At 33.8% G+C, this 19382-nt stretch overlaps 1 protein-coding gene across 9 annotated transcripts in view; it reads left to right on the top strand.

Annotated features, from left to right (window-relative positions):
• LOC138712107 (filaggrin) overlaps window positions 1–19382 on the top strand; it is an 858710-nt gene that overhangs the window by 655040 nt on the left and 184288 nt on the right. For 8 of the 9 annotated variants that reach the window (XM_069843516.1, XM_069843514.1, XM_069843519.1 and 5 more), the window contains exons 3-4: window positions 7980–8204; window positions 13396–13437. In XM_069843516.1, the coding sequence (XP_069699617.1) occupies window positions 8031–8204; window positions 13396–13437 (216 nt within the window). In that variant the 5' untranslated portion in view covers window positions 7980–8030. The remainder of the gene's footprint in view (window positions 1–7979; window positions 8205–13395; window positions 13438–19382) is intronic. The other variant, XM_069843515.1, reaches the window with a different exon arrangement.

Below are 19382 nucleotides of genomic sequence, written 5' to 3'. Positions count from 1 at the left end.
TACGGTATATGAGAAAAATATTTTTACGATTTAAAAAAAAATATATATATATATTTTTTTCAAAATTCAAAATGGTGGCAGTTCACTGTGAAGTGATAAAGCGTTTCCCTCATAACTCAAAAACTATCCAACATTCTATGATGAAATGTTTTATATGTATTTATGAATGTCGTATCTACAATAAGATGCAAAATTACTTCTCTATGTTTGATAGATTGTCTGATAAAAAGTAAATTCATTTAAAAATGGTCAAATATCAGTATTTTCTTTTAACACAAAATAAAAAAATATATTACTTTTTAAGGAGTGTAGTTGAAAGAGCATGATATTGTAAACATGAGTTTAACCAATAAAATAAAAGAGAGAAAATATGAAAAAGTTAACAAGTTTATGAGTTATGAGGGAAACGCTTCATCACTGCACAGTGAATTATGAATTTTGAAAAAAAAAATATATATATATTTTTTTTTTAATCGTAAAAATATTTTTGTCATATAGCAGAAGGACAGTGTTTTACACATACCAATTTTCATTATTGTACAAGATACAGTAATGGAGGAAGAAAATGTTGATTCTTTCCAACAATTTTATTGCTGTAAGCTCTACCTAACCCCGTAAGTGTGTAGTGTGAGTTAACCATGCTATTTCAATGAAATGACACAATAGAAGTCGCTAATGTAGCGTAAAAAATAAAATTTGGACAATATCTAGGCGAAACGGCAACAAAACCTAGCACATCATTCTCCCTCAGCCTGGAACATTTTATGAATGTGTGTGAACGCGCGTGCGTGTGTGTTATATATATTTGTTTTCTCTGTAGGGAAAACCAGCTCCTTGTCCATAGGTCCCTGTGTTCCTTCTCTTAATGTAGGAGTGCTGTACGCGATATTATTACGATATTACCACAGTCTAATATATACAGTTACGAAGCTTGAGTTGTGAGGCTGCTAGGAACAATAGACTGTGCTGGTACTATTTCGCATTGTATGTAATGAGGCGATATCAGCAATCCTAGTGGTTAGCAACTATCTATGGATGCATATTTACTACGTATTGAGCTTCGTGACTGTATATACTAGACTGTGACATTACACGCTTGTCGAACAGCATAAACTTTGACTACCGGTGACTGGTATGGAAGTTTTATGGCACACTCTTCTTCTTTCCGTGATAATACCAACTCGAAATTAGAGGCTATTCTAATAACAGGCTATTTCTTTGAACAGAGGAAAACCTTGACTGTTGAGTTGTTAAAAATTCATTGAGGGGAAGTTAAAGACTGAAGTAATCAAAACTGACAGGTTACCATCTAAATTTTATCTCAGTCAATAATGACCAAATTCTCCAGAAGTCTTTAAATGTGTATCTTGCGTAATGCTACATGCATTTCATTCTGATTAGATGAATGTTTAGCTGTATTGATGAATTCTTTGAAATTGTGTTTTTTTCGGTAACTCAAAACATTGATTTTTAATGTACATTTTCTCAATCATAGGCAGAAGGGTGAATATTTTTTCACTGATACAGTCTGACGAACATAGAATCTCATATCTTCATTGCCATTATATAAAAAAATTATTTGCAATGTTCAACTTTTCCAACAAAAACCTACGTTTCCAGAATATTTAACATATAGTATGAATGAGTCTTAAGACGTATCAATTTGAGCGTTCGTTACTTAGTACAATACAATATGATAAGCATCTGTGTAAAATTTGAATTAAATTGGAATTGTAGCTTCTAAGAAAAGGAACAGTGAAAGTAGCAAAACGTCTTTTTGAAAAAAAAAAAAAAAAAAAAAAACAATGATAAAGATAAATGTTATTATTGGTGCTATGTAGTCTAACATGCTTTAAATCATTCGATTTATACAGTGTGTTAAAAAAAAAGTATCCAATATCTTAGGAGGTGCTAGTATGCATCAAAACAAGAAAAAAATGTCTAATAAACATGGGTCCTACGACACATACTTTCTGAGATCTGAATACTTGTTCATAGGAGATGCTCAATGTGACGTCCATTCATGGCAATGCATTTCTCTGCCCTTCGACGTAAGGAATCACGCACTCTTTGAAATTTGTTTTAATACGTTAATAAGAAAATCCTGATAACGATCCCCAGTTAATCTCTGTGGTAGCACGTATGGCCCTATTAATCTAACACCAAGAACGCCCGCTCATAAGTTGATTGAGAATCGGTGCTGATGCCTTGTTTCTTCAACTCCATGGGATTTTCATCAGCCTACACATGCTGATTACGAAAATTCATAACACCATCTCTGCTGAACTCCGCTCATATCCGCAACCAGACTTTTGTTTTCAGTATTCCTTGCGATGTATCATTATTCCATACCGGGGGTGTCAACTACGGTATGATTATCTGGTAGTCTGGTGTATTGTAGGGCAGAGAAATGCATTGCCATGAATGGACGTCACATTGAGCGCCTCCTATAAACAAGTGTTCAGATCTCACAAAGTATGTGTCGTAGGACCCATGTTTATTATGCATTTTTTTCTTGTTTTGATGCATACTATCACCTCCTAAAATAGTGGATACTTTTTAACAGCCTGTATAGCTTAAATGATAACTTCAATAAACTATATAATATTCTGGTTCACAAAAAAACGGCAAATTTAGGTGAATTAAAAGTGAGAAATGTCATTTTCGGTCTTTTCAGTTTTCAACCTTTCCTTGAGATGTTGCTTTGGATGTAAACACACCATGAGAATAATGTTGAGACACGAGTAATGTCACTTAATGCAAAATCCTTTATTAAGAACGTCTTTTATTTTATCTTTCATTTATTGTTTTCTGTAATGGCATGGCCCTTAAACTTGCCGTTGTTCATCCCGAACGAGAATGCTTATAAATGTCGCTAGTTCCGAAAAACGTAGTATGCTATGAATCTCGCAACCTTAAGGCTTTGTTGGTGGTTAACTATGAATGGACATTGAATAAAAATCAATATATCTTAAAAGAAATCCTACCCTATACCGTTCTTGGTCTCCAGGCATTCCTCTAAGGCTCGCGCTAGGTCTGAACCGATAGGTCTACGGTTAAGGCTAGTCCACAATAAACAGGCAACGGAAACGGGAACAGAAATATTGTTAAAATGAATGTGAGCATTTACAATTAACGAGAAGCTTGCCGGAGCCCGGGAACGGGAACGTGAAAGTTAATTGTGAATGCTTACATTTAAAAACGTTTATTTTAACAATATTTCCGTTCTCGTTGTTGTTTCCGTTCCCGCTTTATTGTGAACCAGCCTTTAGCGATATCATTTTCGCTTCCGGCGAGTAGTCATCCGACTTCCAACTCGGTCGAGTGCGATGGATTAAATTTGTACAGATAATTTAAAATTAGAGTGGCAAAGGATATAACTGGGTTTCCTATTTCCTAGAATTACGGTAATTAAATAATGTCCCTAAACTAGACTGAAGAAATATTACAGCGATGTACCGAAGTACATATGATATTTCCATGCAGAAATTCTGCGTTATCATATGACAAAGGATCGGTGGAGCGGAGAAAAGGTCTCTTTAGCACCGGGATTCGAACCCGGGTTTTCAGCTCTACGTGCTGACGCTCTATCCACTAAGCCACACCGGATTCCAATTCGGTACATCGCTATAATATGATACGCGTGGAGTGGATCGGGGGAAGATATCTTACTTTTTCTTTGATTGAAAATTTAAGATATTGTTCATTTAGTTTTGAATTTCATATTGAAATATCAAAGACTGGAAAGTATTTTGAAACTATATTTTTGGTACAAGACAGAAAACATTAATTACCTTGTTCATAGAAACAGGTTTTCTTCTTACCTGCACTGTAGGCATCTTTCCCCAATAGTCGGGTAAGATGACAAATGCAATTAACACATTTACTGATATTATGTATTTTACCTGAACTTGGTTTGATACAGGTTTATAACAAAATTGACTTAACCTAAAGCTCATGGACACTTTCTCACTCGTTTATCTCTACTTAGGAACAGAGTCATTGCACATATTTTATTGCCGTGTGCGAGACTCATGAAATCACTTCTTGCACATAATGAATTCAATCCAGTACATTTTTTGTCATCATTCTTTTTAGGAGGTGTTTAAGGGTACGGTAAGAAATCCCGTATACTTGCGATGCTCTAAAACAGTTCATACCCTCTGTTATAACATGTTCCATCGCAAGTTGAAGACTGTCCTCAATCTATTGACTTCTATCAGAGGATCTTACGTAATGTTTACACATTACCTGCAATAAAACAAAAAATAAAACTCTTGCAACAAGTTGCCATCTTACCCCGAAAAAAGTGATCATCTTCCCCAAGCATCGGGGTAAGATGCCTAGTGTTGTGACGCAACCTAAGATGGCGAAACAAGGTCGTTGGTTGTTAACAATACAAACTTTAGAACCTTTACTACAATACCCATTACAAAGGTTTGACAGTTATTACGAATTCAAGGATGTATTAAAATTTTAACATATCTTTGCAATTATTTTAGAGCAGAAATATGAGCTGTTTTCTTGCTTTTCCTCTTCTCACAACAAGAACACGCGGCAAAATGAGTTAGCTTCCACTCTACAGACATTCAACTGTCTCAGTGATCATGAAGACTACAGTGACTGTATGAATACAGTGTGGCCATTGGAGTTGGACACGCCCACCCGCCGCCATTAAGATTCCAAACACACTGAAGGCTCTTATGGAGCTAATAAGAAAATCGTAATCTAAAATTCATGTATTCACAATTATTGACACGCAACGTCTTTAAATAAGATCTGTGGTATATAAAAACAAAAATACTACCTGTCTTACCTGCTTCCTGTATATTGTCTTGGAATAATATAGGTCCAAACTGCAAAGTAAGGTTAGGTTAATTTCTATGGGATATCAGACGATTTATAATATTTAATGCATCAAAACTAATCTTGTATGATTATACATTTTCCCAAGCTAAGATAATTGTTGAACAACAATACCATATAATCACAGTAAAACAAATCCTACATATAACATTTTAAAGTCATAAATCACTATTAAATACAAATGAATAACCAGGTCAGCAGAATGGCTAGGTAGGCCTAAAAAAACAAACTCATAAATTTGCAGAAACTAAACAATAATATTCTAAATGCTGTTTATCTGCATAGCAACAGACTTATTACCATTACTACTCTCTTTTCTACTTAAGCATTTAATTTTTCTTTTATCGTAATATAATGTCAGTAAGTTCTTTAATGTTATCACGTGAGACTTTCACAGTAAGAGGGCATAACATTGAAAAAAGTGCTATGATCGCATTGTGACACTATTGTTGAAAAACTGTCTTTTCTCCGTAGGCAGAGCATTGATTAAATATGAACTGATTGTTGCCAATGTTATTTATATCCTTTTCATTGTGCGTTTAGGTTTATGTACTTTTTTAAAGAGTTATGAATAAAATTTAAAAAATATGAAAAAATTAACAGTAATAGCTTAAAAACTGCTCTCTCAAATCTGCCGCCCTAGGCAGTTTCTAGTCTGCCTAGGCCTCAATACGCCCCTGACCTAACTTGTCACATATTTGTATATGCAAGGCATATCAAAAATCGTGAGTAATTGAATGACACGTCCTTCACAATAGCCCAAATTTTTTAAGCCATAAATCACTAGAGTCTGTTAAACACAAATGAACAACTAGGTCAGCAGAATGGTTATGTGGGTCTAAACAACTATGATATAAATTTGCAGGAGTTGAACAATAATATTCCAAGTGCTGTGCATAGCAACAACTTTCTTTTTGCTTAGGCCTACGCATACTAGCTATTTTAAGCCTAAGACTGAAAACCTATGGACAATTTATTGTCATATTATTATGACAGGGAGAAAATGAATTGTTTTAACATTGTGCACCTTATGTAGGAAACATTTTTTGAAGTCAATGTTAAGATATTTTACAATAGCTCAATATTTACTAAAAGTATGCTCAGATTTGCAGAAAAATGTGAGTGAAATGATTACAATAAAATGAAAAAACAAGCAGTTCTCTCTGAAGCACTTAATACTTTTAAATTCAACATATCAGTACTCTAATGAATGATATGTGAGACAACAATGTCTAAACACACTTCACATGTTTTTTATAGTCTTCATAATACCAGAGATTATATTCCACAAATATTATATAATGAACTCAGTTCACTGTAAGTCATTTTGCAGGCCCGCAGTCTGTTTCAATATCTCAATTGCTCATCAAACACAGTACGACCCTTCTCTTGCAAAACATCTCGGAAACCACTTAAAAATTCTTTGTCATCCTCATCATAACTACTCTTTGACTCATCATTAAGAAACTGTGACACACATCTTAGTCTTATTAAAGTATTCTTAAACTGGGACGCATTAGGAGTAACTTATTTTGATCTCACTACTGACACACTAAACAAATTTTCCAATCTTGTGTGAAACGTGATGTCAGTATCCTCCATCCTCGGGTTTTTCCCCATATGGATTCTTCAAAATGTAGCTACTTCACAAAGGACAGAGATCTCTGTAGGAATCCATCCCTCATTCTGGCTTTAGAAGTCCAGGTCTTCCTACTTCCAGGATCCTTAGTGAACTTTTTTATTACAAAGCCCTTCTCGGATCGATTTGTACATCCATAGGCGCACATCCAACCATATCTGTAATAAAAACGGCAATTGAAATAATTAATATATTTCTATACAAATTTTGGAGCAAGTATAGAATATCGTGGTTCCATAACAGACAAAAAGTACGTTCAAATATAAGCTAAACTGTTATTTGAATAGTGAAATATGGCTCGTCTATTTTGTTTTGCTGAAGAACATTTTAAATAAATATTTATAGGTACAGATTAAATAAATTGTGACATGTAGTAATACAGAGTTTTCATTGTAATTGTATAAAGTTCGTTATGCTTAAAGTTTTAAAAAGTTTCTCATGTATTTAATAAAGCTTAAATGTACTGAATAGCAGCCAACTTAGATTTCTTTCACGATTTTCTGTTTCATAACTTGTTAACTACGATTAAAAATGGAAATAAACACTGTAAATAATGGAGTACACGTCAGCCTGATATAATTTCTTATTTTTATCCGGACGACTGCATAAATGTTTAATTACTTAAAGGAAATAATAAAATCAGTTATCATGCTAACAACTGATGTAAGTTTTCATCTTTTACATTATAGCACAAATATTACGTGGATTACGGTAAGAATACTTATATCTATATATGTTAAAGAAATTTAAATATCTTACCTTGAGGGTATATCCATGAAATCAGCTGAAAATCAGCCGTAATCCTTCGTTTTTCCACGTCTTGAAGACGAATAACACGGGTTCCAACTATTTGTTTGGAATCTTAATGGCGGCATTGTACCATGTGACCGCAACATCCAATCAGAAACGATACGTCCAATGGCCACACTGTATTCATACAGTCACTGTAATGAAGACATGCGCGTTGCGTTCTCTCTTGGAAGAATGTGGAACTACAAAGAAATAAGCATCTATCTTCCCCCGATAGTCATCTCCCCCCGATTCACTCCATATAATCACTTAGTGATATAAGACTTGGTCACTAATAATTAATGCACCTCAGCACATTAGTGTGTTGGACATTGTGCCACTGTCATACATCTGTGACAAAGTGCATGAGGGTTGCCCACTAAAGGGAAACCAAGAGGTGGAGCTTAAACTGAGAGGATTCAATCCGGCTCGGATTTGGAATCTAGTGTGGCTTAGTGGATAGAGCGTCAGCAAGTAGAGCTGAAAACCTGGGTTCGAATCCCGGTTCCGGAGAGACTGTTCTCCACCGATCCTTCATCATGGACTGAAGAAAGCTACGACGCTCGAATAAAATATGCAGGCGAGCACAGTAAACTAATAGTCCATAGTGCAATCGGAACCAAAAAACAGACTTGTCTTTCTGAACGTTCTGTAAGAATAAGTATGGAATGAATGACTGTTGCAGGCGGACATCGTACCGGAACTCGCTCCTTGCTACGAGTCTGAGGATGAAACAATGGGACGACGCAACAAGGTGGCGAGCGACTTGCACCTACAGCGGAACAAGAGGGGCACGCCGCTCTACTCCAAGGAGGACATCCGCGAGCAGTACTGCATCACCAGCAAGCAGCTGGATGTACTGGAGCGCGCACGCGGGTCAGGCCTCTTCGGCTGCCTCTCCAACTACCACGTGAGTGGGCGCACAATTCAACTACTTTCTCAAATTTATTTATTTATTTATTTATTTATTTACTATAGGCCTATGTGATGCATTTATTCATTGTCAATTTAATTACAATTTTTTCTTACTCAACGTGACCTTAATATTTATTTCACTGATTGGCTGCTTGCTGTTTCTATATTCATTTGTTTTATGTTCATTTATTAGTTCACTTTAACTCTTTATTCTTTGTTTCTTTGGGTTCTTGAATGGTTTATTTAACTGATTTGTTTATGGAGGCAACTTATTTTATCCTTTATTTATTTTTTTTTTCTATTTTGCCAGTTCCATGTTTGCCTATGGCTTGTTATGTAAGACTTTCATTATGTGATAATTTTTTTGTTTGCTTGTTTACCTTTCCATACTTATTTGTGCTCTTGTTTAGTTCCATACTTTAGTTTTATTTTTACTTTACACAATTCCTTACTGATTTTATTTTTAAATTTTGTATAATTCTTAATATTTTTATCTTTCTTGCTCATGAATTGTCCTAACAATAATTTTCTCTACTAAGGTAGGATGCCCATTTATCGTCCCCCATTTAGTTTTGTCTCTCCATTCATATACCATTAAAGTTGAAGACTTGAAACTAATCTAGTTAAGAACTTTCAACATTTAATTACAAAACACAGAACTCGATATTCATAAATTTGGAATCTAATTGAATATAAAACATGAAGAATGACATTATGCAATTTTTTACATTTCAATGAAGCGATCTAAATTTCGTCCCCTATACTTTTTAACATATTGAATGACAATTATTTCATTAGTACAATGAAATAAAAACATAGAACACCAAGAATGTTTATTAATAACTAATAATTATAGAAAGTATATAAGAGAGCATTCAGAAAATTATTTAAATTACATTTTATAAAACAAAAACTCCTTCATGTGATATTTTCTTAAGTTTCTTAGCACTTCCAAAACAAAATTACAGTTTAACTTTTTAACCTAACATTAAATAGTTCATTACGTTCAATAGAACTAAAACTTTTTTTTTTTTTTGAAACTGAGGCTGCAGGTTGTGGTGAAGAAGTCGACATTAAGATTTCTTCTCATCTGCTTTCGCTTTTGGTTTTTATACCCACTTACATTTTCTGCTGCTGTGTGAACATTGTTCTTATGAGGTGTATTCGTTACTAGAAGTGCTGTACAACGCCTATTGGAAAATGATGGCTCTATCACTCGAATTTTCCGAATATCTTCTGGACTGATCACAGAATTTTAAGTTTCAGGCTCAGTTTCCTGACGTTCTGTCACTTGGGTAGATTGATGTCGATTAGATACCAATTTGTAGCCTATCTTTTTCTCCCTACAAGGTTTTACGGCTTCTATCATTTCTTCCTTGCTCCATAGTTTCCGTTTTCCCATTTGGAGGCAACTAGAAATATAATTAACAGCCTTACTGAAATTACATGATATGGAAATAGCATTCCGAAATCCGTCCCGGGGACGAAATTTAGACACGTCCTGGGGGACGAAATTTAGGCATGTGCACCACAAAAGTATAGCGGCATCTCGTTCTAAGCATGCTGCAATGTTCAGTTAATTTAATATATATTCTTACACTAGACTCTTTGCTCTATATATAGGAGTAAAAAAGTTATGAAAATACGTACCTTAGGCTGTGAAATACTGCTGAGAATATATAAGAAGAATAGTTTTTCGCCTTCCAGATATTTAAAACTTCAATAAAAAACGAAACAGACAGTAACACTCGCTCCAACTGAAAGCATGCTTGGTACTGCATAAAGAGAGATAGTCTCTACTGGCCATCACCAGGATGCGACATATTATGGACGAAATACTGTGGGGGACGAATTTAGGCAAGGGGACGAATATTGGGCACTACACCTTACTTCAATTCAATACATATTCGATTGATTATTTACTTGTTTACTACTATTTTTTTTTCATTCGTCATTATTAAGTTATTTGTATTACTTCATTGTTTTTATTATATATTTTATTTATATATTATCTCATTTGTAGTTTATGTAATTCTTTAAATTATTAGTTTCTTGTTTCTTGGTTGTTTGTGTTGATTCCTTATAAATTTATTTGTTGAATTATTTTTGCCTTGTTTCTTTCTTCAAATGTTTGTTTTTCCTTCAATATTTTATTTCATTTTGTTTATTTAATTAGGCCTACATGTTTTCTTGATTACTTATTTCTCTATTTATCTAATTCCATTTTTTATTTACTTCTTCATCCTTTTGTGTATTTACAAGTTTTAAGTAAATAATAAGTCTACATTTAAATACCGCTCATTTATCATCTTGTTTTTGGTTGTTCCTGTTACTACTCATTTATTTATTTAAATTTTTAGTTTTCTGCATTACTTCAGTTCGTAAGTCGTATTACTTTGTTAATTGTAGATTTGTTTATTTCTTTAAACTTTGTTTTGTTTAATTGGTAATTTATTATACTACTTGTATTTATGATGTTACGTAACGTATGTGTTAATATTCTTCTGTGCTAATTTATTTCTGAAGATATGTAATCATTGCGTAAATTCTGTATATTTTACTATACTATATCTCCCACTTCATCAGTGTTAGGTGGATCGAAGAATTGCCATAGGAAGAGTACCTGTAGTAGCAGAAACTATTGTATTGTTAAGTATCAAATATCTTTGCACTAACAAATGCATAGAAGACATGATTGTGAAGCGCAACCATAATACACACTTAACCCTCAAATTGGCAAAACTTCATTTCTCATACTAGTTTATTAAACCGTGTCGGACTGTAAAGAAAATAACTATCGCAATGTCCATATTTTATGTGTTGTGCAATATTATAATATTGTGAAATTTTAATTTTCTTACAATTTTTTTCTATTGTTCTATTAAAATTATAGCATATTGCCTAATAACCCGTTGTATCCTATAGGATACATTCCCAATTTAAGGGTTAAGTAACTTAATTTACTTTATGATTGATCAGATATATAATAACATTTCGTTACACTTATGTAAAAAATAATAATTAGCTACATGAAACCCCCAAAAATTGACGTTTCCTTTACTTGGATTTCGATGATCATTCTTGATTGGCATCTATAACAATTACGGATACTTTCTTTCTATATTGAAATAATTGGATTCAATATCTTCACTCTTTTTAATGTAATTGGACCAAAAGCGTATAGCGTTGATGTCCATATTTTTGCCAAACGCATTTTCTATAGTTACCTTTAGTTTCAATATTGATCACACAAGTTCATTTACGATGAGACAACAGCGGTAAAAAAGTAGACTTAGAATTATGTGACCACATTTTAGAAATTAGTCAATTACAGTGTTGAGTCGATGTATTGTGTTGGATGATGATATTCATGTAAGAGTTTCGGCGAGAACGATAGGGTGCACTGTCATGGCGATTACGGAATGCTCTTCTAGAAGTTGTAAGACCTTCATAACCCCATGGAAGGCGTTACGAGTGACACCATTTTTCTGACAAAAATCTCGGCACAAAATCATTCCTGCTGCCCACGTGAAGAATTACAGTTATTTCTCTTTATCCCAATAGAAAACCAGAATCGCAAGCATTTACACCATTTGTCCAACACAGAAACATTCCATTATGGGTGTCATACATAGCTCGTCAATATATACAGGGTTGTTTCCGATCTCTGATAACGAATTTGAATAACGTCAAGTGCGTCAGGAATCACACCGACAGCTGCATTGCAGCGAGAGGTGACAGACCAGTAGTGAGTGATTTCATAATCAGAGTGCACGGTGCATAACAGTACCAATGCCCAAGAAAATCGAGCTTTTTTGGGAGGGTTCATAACAACTCTTTTCGATGCCAAATACAGTTACGTGAAAATCATAGGAACCTACAAAACACGTGGTTTCATTATTTCCAAGAAAGGTATCTTGTGTGTACCTAATAAGACTGGCAAAGCTCAGATGAGATTAATTCCAGGGTGGAAAAAGCAAGCAAATCCACCCCCCGTCACAAGTCGCAGCACTCCACGAGATGATACAAATTAATTCCATTCGAACTTTACCCATCTTATTAAGTACACAGAAGATGCCTTTTTTGGAAATAACGAAATCTCATTTATTGCAGGCTTCTTTTATTTTCACTTAACTGTACTTGGCATTGGAAAGGGTCATAATGTACCCCTCCAAAAAAGGCTCCATTTTCTTGGGAATTTCTGCTGTGAGTCGCCGTGCACTCTGACTATGAGATCACTCACTACAGGTCAGTCACCTCGCGCCATAGTTCAGCTGTCGTGTGACTCCTGACGCACATGACGTCTTTCAAATTCGTTATCAGAGATCGGAAACAACCCTGTACTTCGTGAGAGCCCATTTCTCGAAACTGCTGGATTTTTCACAGATACTATGAACTCATTTTTCTGTCTCCATGACCGTTGAGTGACAATCCCGTATTTTGTATTTAAAGTTCATTTACTTTCGAAGCAGCTTTAGAACAGAATTTATATGAAAATTCATCATCTCTACCTTCGATTTTGCTACGAACAGTTTGCAAAATCTTACTCCGCACGAACATCTTCATCCACGACAGTGCAAAGTACACCGATCTAACATTATAATTTACGAAATGGCTTTAAAAATACAGTCACATATTTCTAAGCTTGTCTCCTTAACCCTCTTAGTGTCGACCTCCCTTGGCGTAGTATTATGTGAAAAATTCCAAGTAAATTGACACAAAAATGCATCAATTGATAAAATGGGTTATAAAACGAGAACCAATGTTCACAGAGATTTTTTTTAGGAAAAATTATCATATTTAGTCCGGCACTTCTAGCAAAATTATAAAATTACGATGTAATAGTGATTGACACTTTAAGGGTTAATGTTGTTGCCTCAACGCGACTGAACTCGTGTGGTCAAGACTGACGCAGAATTGTGTACAATTTACAAATCGTTCCCTCAATTAAATCCTTACACAACTAAACGATTGTAAAAAGTTTCCTTCGTTTTAAATTTTCTTCCTGATTGTCTTTGTTAGTGTAAAATATTTTTTCTCTCTATAGATATTATTCTCCATAAATTTGTAGGGAAACTCCCGTAGCGTCACTGATATTTTATATAGGTATCTCACAATGTCCTTTCCCATATTTTTTAAATATTTAAATCTATTGCGAATAATCTTATATGCCTGTTTATTTACAGAAATTCTTCGTCCAATTGGAGACGTTTTGTTGCTTTATTCAGGTTGGTTATCACCCTGATTCATTCCCAAGGCCTCCAAAGAATTCATGTTATATTCACTATGGCACCTCTGTCCCTTGTGTACAGTGGCATGTCACTACCTCACCTGCAACTCTTGAACTGACAAACAGGTGGGAAAGGTTAACGTATCCTCCCTCACTTTCCCTTCTGTCATCACCAGTGTTCCAATTAGACTCGAGTATATACGCGTATAAATTTTACATTTCCCGATTTGTAAAAATAGAGAATTGCTAACGTATTTTCTTATATTAGACTTTATCCTGTATTTTCCAAATTGTTTTTCACTTTGAATCTGGTGACAAACTTTTTTCCGTCATTTGCGTGGCTGTCCTAATGATCTTCATGAAAATGTATTTCCTATCATTGCAGTTTTGGGTAATCGGTCTTCAAACATTCTGCAAACATGGTCTTTCCATCCTTTTTTTCTTTACTGATCAACTTGACATATTTAATTTCACATAACTCGTTACTCTTCTATTTATTTTTTATCATATAATGTATCTTCTGATGACTCGTATTATTTTCAATTCAGCTATCTTCATGTATTTTTCTTTTCATTTCAGTCCCCATTATTGTTGCATAAAGACCATATGCTTATAATATGAGTACTTTAGAATCATAACTCATAATATCCAAAAACTTGTTTTTTGGCAATTAAGAAAAAACTTACATCTCACTAATTACAATTTGGCAGAATTATTTTAAATATGCCACCTAAGCCTATTGCAACTCTAAATATTAATGACTGTTTTAAGTAAAATCGTTTGTTTTTTTATAAGTTTATGAATTATTAAAGAATAGATAATTTTAAGGATATTGTGAGTTATGATTCTAGAGGACATATATTTATGACTTACGCTCTTCATACTTACGTGTAAAGGAAGTGTTGCAAATATGAAATAGGGGTACAAATATGAAATCGTGTGATATACGACCTGAGACATGTTATATTCTAGCGGAAGCCTTTCAAATTACTACACACTGATATTCTCTTTCGTGGGAATGTGTTAATTTGCAGTTAGAAGCTGAACTATTGAAACGTTTATCATTATTGCGTTTTCGAGGAAAGTGGAAAGTTTGACGGTATGTTATTTTTTTGAATACGGTATACATTATTATTCTTCAGTCTTAGATATATTAATCATAGATATTCTTAAAAAGAAATAATCCATGTTTACAGCAATGTATGCTTAAGTGATTTCATTTTTAAATTATATGTTTGAGGTTATGACTTACAACATCAGTGTGTCACAAATATGAAATAGACCTAGTATTATTTCTAGTCCATCTTTTATACCCTGGTTTTCTGTTTCGTTACTAGTGTTGCATCTGTAGGAGGAAAAACGTCGCCTTCCAACAAACTTATAAAACAGTAGAATGAAAAGGCAGTGCAAGAAGCCATAAAACAAGTTCAGAAAAGCCGTGATTCATCTGGATTCAGTATTACGGTTGGAAGAACACCTTCTAATGAAGATGCTGAATGCTTGTTCTGTACTTTTCTTAGTAAAAGCCTTTTTGACTTTGCAATTTGTAAGTTTTTAACAGTATTCCATATTTGTATCTCAATTTTATGGAAGAAATATGTTAGATTTTGAGGAAATTATGTTTTTAAAAACATTTTGTAACATCTTACGAACTTCTAAGTCCGGTGTACCATTCACAGATACATTCAGCAATAAACAGGACGATACTTTACGTTCAGTATTCAAAACATGTGTTCCAAAACGAAAAAACAAAAATGGTATTCCATATTTGTAATACTTCCTCTATATTCCTCTAGACTAAATCCCATAAGTAACCTGATATTTTAGATGATTTTGTTACTTGCATCCTCACCTCGTTACCTTTGTTTCTGTTACTAGTAAAATTTGCTCCAAAATAACTGAAATACATAACTTGTTCTATACATTTATAACACAACATTTGCAACACAGAGGTTCCCTACATATTGTGAAAGATTTCGTCTTTCAGTCGAGACCTTCATAATAAATTGATAGCAGTTAATTAATATGTTTATAGCAGTCTTTAAAGATTATCCTTGTCCTCCATTAAAATCGATATATCACCAGCATATCTAATTATTTTTCCCTTAATTTTTATTCTTTACCAACCTTTTTCATTCACTTATTGCCTTATCCATGTCTACGTTTAAAACACTATCTCCTTTTCTTACTTCCACAACTACTAGTGAATTATCTGTTAAATGTTTACCAATACTTGTTCTTATTGTAATGTTTATATTGCCATTTTAAAATCGTATTACAGAAAGGATCTGTATATCCTTCGTACAGTATTTCCAAAATATCATGTTAATGCCAATGTTTGAAAATTAGGAGGAAGATATCACTCCTTCACCGCCTTTCCCTCGTAAAGCCTTGGTTTTTCTGAACCGACGCATGCGACGTGCGAGATGCGAGGCCCGCCTCGCACAAATCCGGACACACGAGAGATAATGAGTGGTTTCTGTAACTGCAAGATGCGAGGTCTGCACACCTCGCAGCCATAGAAACCACTCACTATCTCTCGTGTAGTCCGGATTTGTGCGAGGCGGGCCTCGCACGTCGCATGCGTCGGTTCAGAAAAACCAAGGCTTTATTCTTAATCCCCTTGGTTGTCCTATCAATCGCGGCAGTTAAATTAGTTGTTATGTATGACTGACATCTCGCCTGTTAGTTTACTAATCATGACAGAATGTGATTCTGCTTTCCAGAGGTTCTGTTGTCCTAGGAGTAGGAAGATGCCTTTGAGAATCTTAAGTATAGCATCTTCTTCGGATATTTTCCCTAGATTACTTATTAATACTATTTCGTTGACCGAGACAGCTCCATTAAATTATGAATATTCAAGTAACACAATTTTAAACTGTCGTTTCTGAATATATTTTCCTTCCATTGTCTAAATATAATTAAAAGCAAGAGACAATAATCAGCCTACGCACAAGTGAAATGCATTATTCTCCATTTTCTCTTCATCTGTCCACTTAATATCACTGTAGAATGTTTTAATATCTCTGTGTAGTTCATCTTCTCCTCGCCATGCCATGACCCACAGCATCTCTACGTCTTATTCCGTATTTTAGCCTAGAGCCATGTTCCTTTGTAAATCTGCAGTTTGATTGTGGATAATATAAAATTAATTTTAAATATTTGTGTTGAACGTTACGTTTATGTATTATTTCTTATTGTCTTAGTTTAACAATCACCATGCTTTCCTTTCTTTATGTGTATAAGATATTTAAGTCTTTAATGTATTTCATTTGTACAAATGTACAATAGAAACTGTCCTTTTCATTATTTTATTGTGTTTTCTCTGATTAATACACCATTGTAAGAAACCCTTTATTCAGAAGAAAGTAAAACACATCGATTCTATTGATCTTTACAACAGCATAAAAGCTTAGTGCAGACTTCAGAATATATTAAAAATTGTACAGTAGTTAGTTCCTCTTGCATTTCTACTCTTTGGAAGGCAGACAATATATTTCACGTGTGGAATTTCAACAAAACATTTAAACTAATTATACTAAATCTAATCTATCACAAATTTCACAAAGAATTTATTTTACTTCTTTCACTGAAATTCACTATTAAATAATTATTACTTCAGGTCTTTTACTGAAATTCCACTAACTGATAATTATTACTTCAGTTCTTTTGCTAAAATTCCACTAACTGATAGTATTACTTCAGTTTTTTGCTGAAATTCCACTGATAATTATTACTTCAGTTCTTTTACTAAAATTCCACTAACTGATAATTATTATTTCAGTTCTTTTACTGAAATTCCACGAACTAATACGTGAATCCTAAGGATTAAAAATCCCCTATATCCACTTTCACAAATTAAAGGCTTTTGACAGTAACTGGTGGCAAATAGAGGAAATTTTCAACCTAACAGTGACTTTTAACAAACATATTGCTTTAAATTCAGTGTCTTTTTGAATTAAAACTATATGAATCTTTAGAATTCAGTCCAAACAAGCAATACGTGGGCATAACTCAATTATGAACAAAATGGTCTTTAGGGGGTTTTGAATCTAGAGAAATAAATTGTTATTTCAGTTTTTTACTGAAATTCCACTGATAATTATTACTTCAGTTCTTTGACTGAAATTCCACTGAAACTTTTACTGCAATTCTTTTACTGAAATTCTACTGAAAATTATTATTTCATTTCTTTTACTGTAATTTTGTCCCGCTAATAAATTTTTATTAATGAAATTTTATTATTAAAAATCCACTACTAATTATTAGTTCAGCTCTCTTGTTTGAATTCTACTAATAATAACTTCAGCATGTTTGCTGAAAAATCAGCAAAATATTATTAGTTCAACTGAAATGCTTTGATTGTACATTTTAATCTATAAATATTATATATACATTATAATTTTAATTTTTCTATTTTAAGCTCATTTCACAACACAACGTTATCATCGCCACCACCATCACTATCACCATTACAATCATCACCGTCGTCGTCGTTAGAGCCTTGATTTGTGCTTAAGAGACATGTATGCTGTATGTAACATTATGAAACATACATTATGCACTGGTCGACAATACATGTACAGTATATTAATGTGTACGAGTACACCTGACGAAAAGTTTTTTTTAGACATGAGGAAAAGAAGTTAAACATAAAAGTCTAATATCAGTGTGGTTGTTTGTGAGAGGTTTTCGAGATATTCATGCAAATGAAAGCGAATAGATGGCAACATCGCCCTACAGAGAAACATGGTAGCTGCGCATTTTTTGCCTTCTTTTCACTTCAGTCTTGGTTCCGATTTGCTTCTATCTTCACTGAGTGTACGGTTGCTGTGTCTCCCCGTCACACACTTTACTTCAATGAAATTGTGACCAAATCATCAGTATTACGCAACAAGGACACATTTGTTGGTAATTTTTTCTCTACAATATCACCTCTCCAACGTCTCTCGTTTTCCCGAAATATGCATTCCAAAATTCAACTAAAAACACTACTTTTCTCAAAACTCGTTCTCAAAAGACCGCAATGATATTACACTGTTTTGTTTAACTCACTGTCCTGATTCATACCTCGAATGGATTCTATTTAGTCCTCTTCTACCCTGTAAACTGTAAGTGCACATTTCAATGTAAAAAATACTAAATATGTATCTTATAATTTTCCAATGAAAAGGAGTATTTTATTTATACTCTTCTCGTAAAAAGAGCTTTCTTTCTTTCACAACAATAATGACTAAAAACTGTCGTAATCTTTAAGTTATTTTTGTTTACGTAAATTTGGCAATCGTAACGGGTTACATCAGCTTATTGTCTATGCGGATGACGTGAATACGTTAGGAGAAAATCCACAAACGATTAGGGAAAACACGGGAATTTTACTTGAGTCAAGTAAAGAGATAGATTTGGAAGTAAATCTCGAAAAGACAAAGTATATGATTATATCTCGTGACGAGAATATTGTACGAAATGGAAATATAAAAATTGAAAATTTATTTTATGAAGAGGTGGGAAAATTCAAATACCTGGGAGCAACAGTAACAAATATAAAATGATACTCGGGAGGAAATTAAACACAAATTAATATGGGAAATGCCTGTTATTATTCGGTTGAGAAACTTTTATCATCCAGTCTGCTGTCAAAAAATCTGAAAGTTAGAATTTATAAAACAGTTATATTACCGGTTGTTCTTTATGGTTGTGAAACTTGGACTCTCACTTTGAGAGAGGAACATAGGTTAAGGGTGTTTGAGAATAAGGTGCTTAGGAAAATATTTGGGGCTAAGAGGGATGAAGTTACAGGAGAATGGAGAAAGTTATACAACACAGAAGTGCACGCATTGTATTCTTCACCTGACGTAATTAGCAACATTAAATCCAGACGTTTGAGATGGGCAGGGCACGTAGCACGTATGGGCGAATCCAGAAATGCATATAGAGTGTTAG

The sequence above is a fragment of the Periplaneta americana genome, chromosome 13, assembly GCF_040183065.1.
Source record: "Periplaneta americana isolate PAMFEO1 chromosome 13, P.americana_PAMFEO1_priV1, whole genome shotgun sequence".
Lineage (NCBI taxonomy): Eukaryota > Metazoa > Arthropoda > Insecta > Blattodea > Blattidae > Periplaneta > Periplaneta americana.
This window is presented reverse-complemented; position numbering and strand designations above follow the sequence as displayed.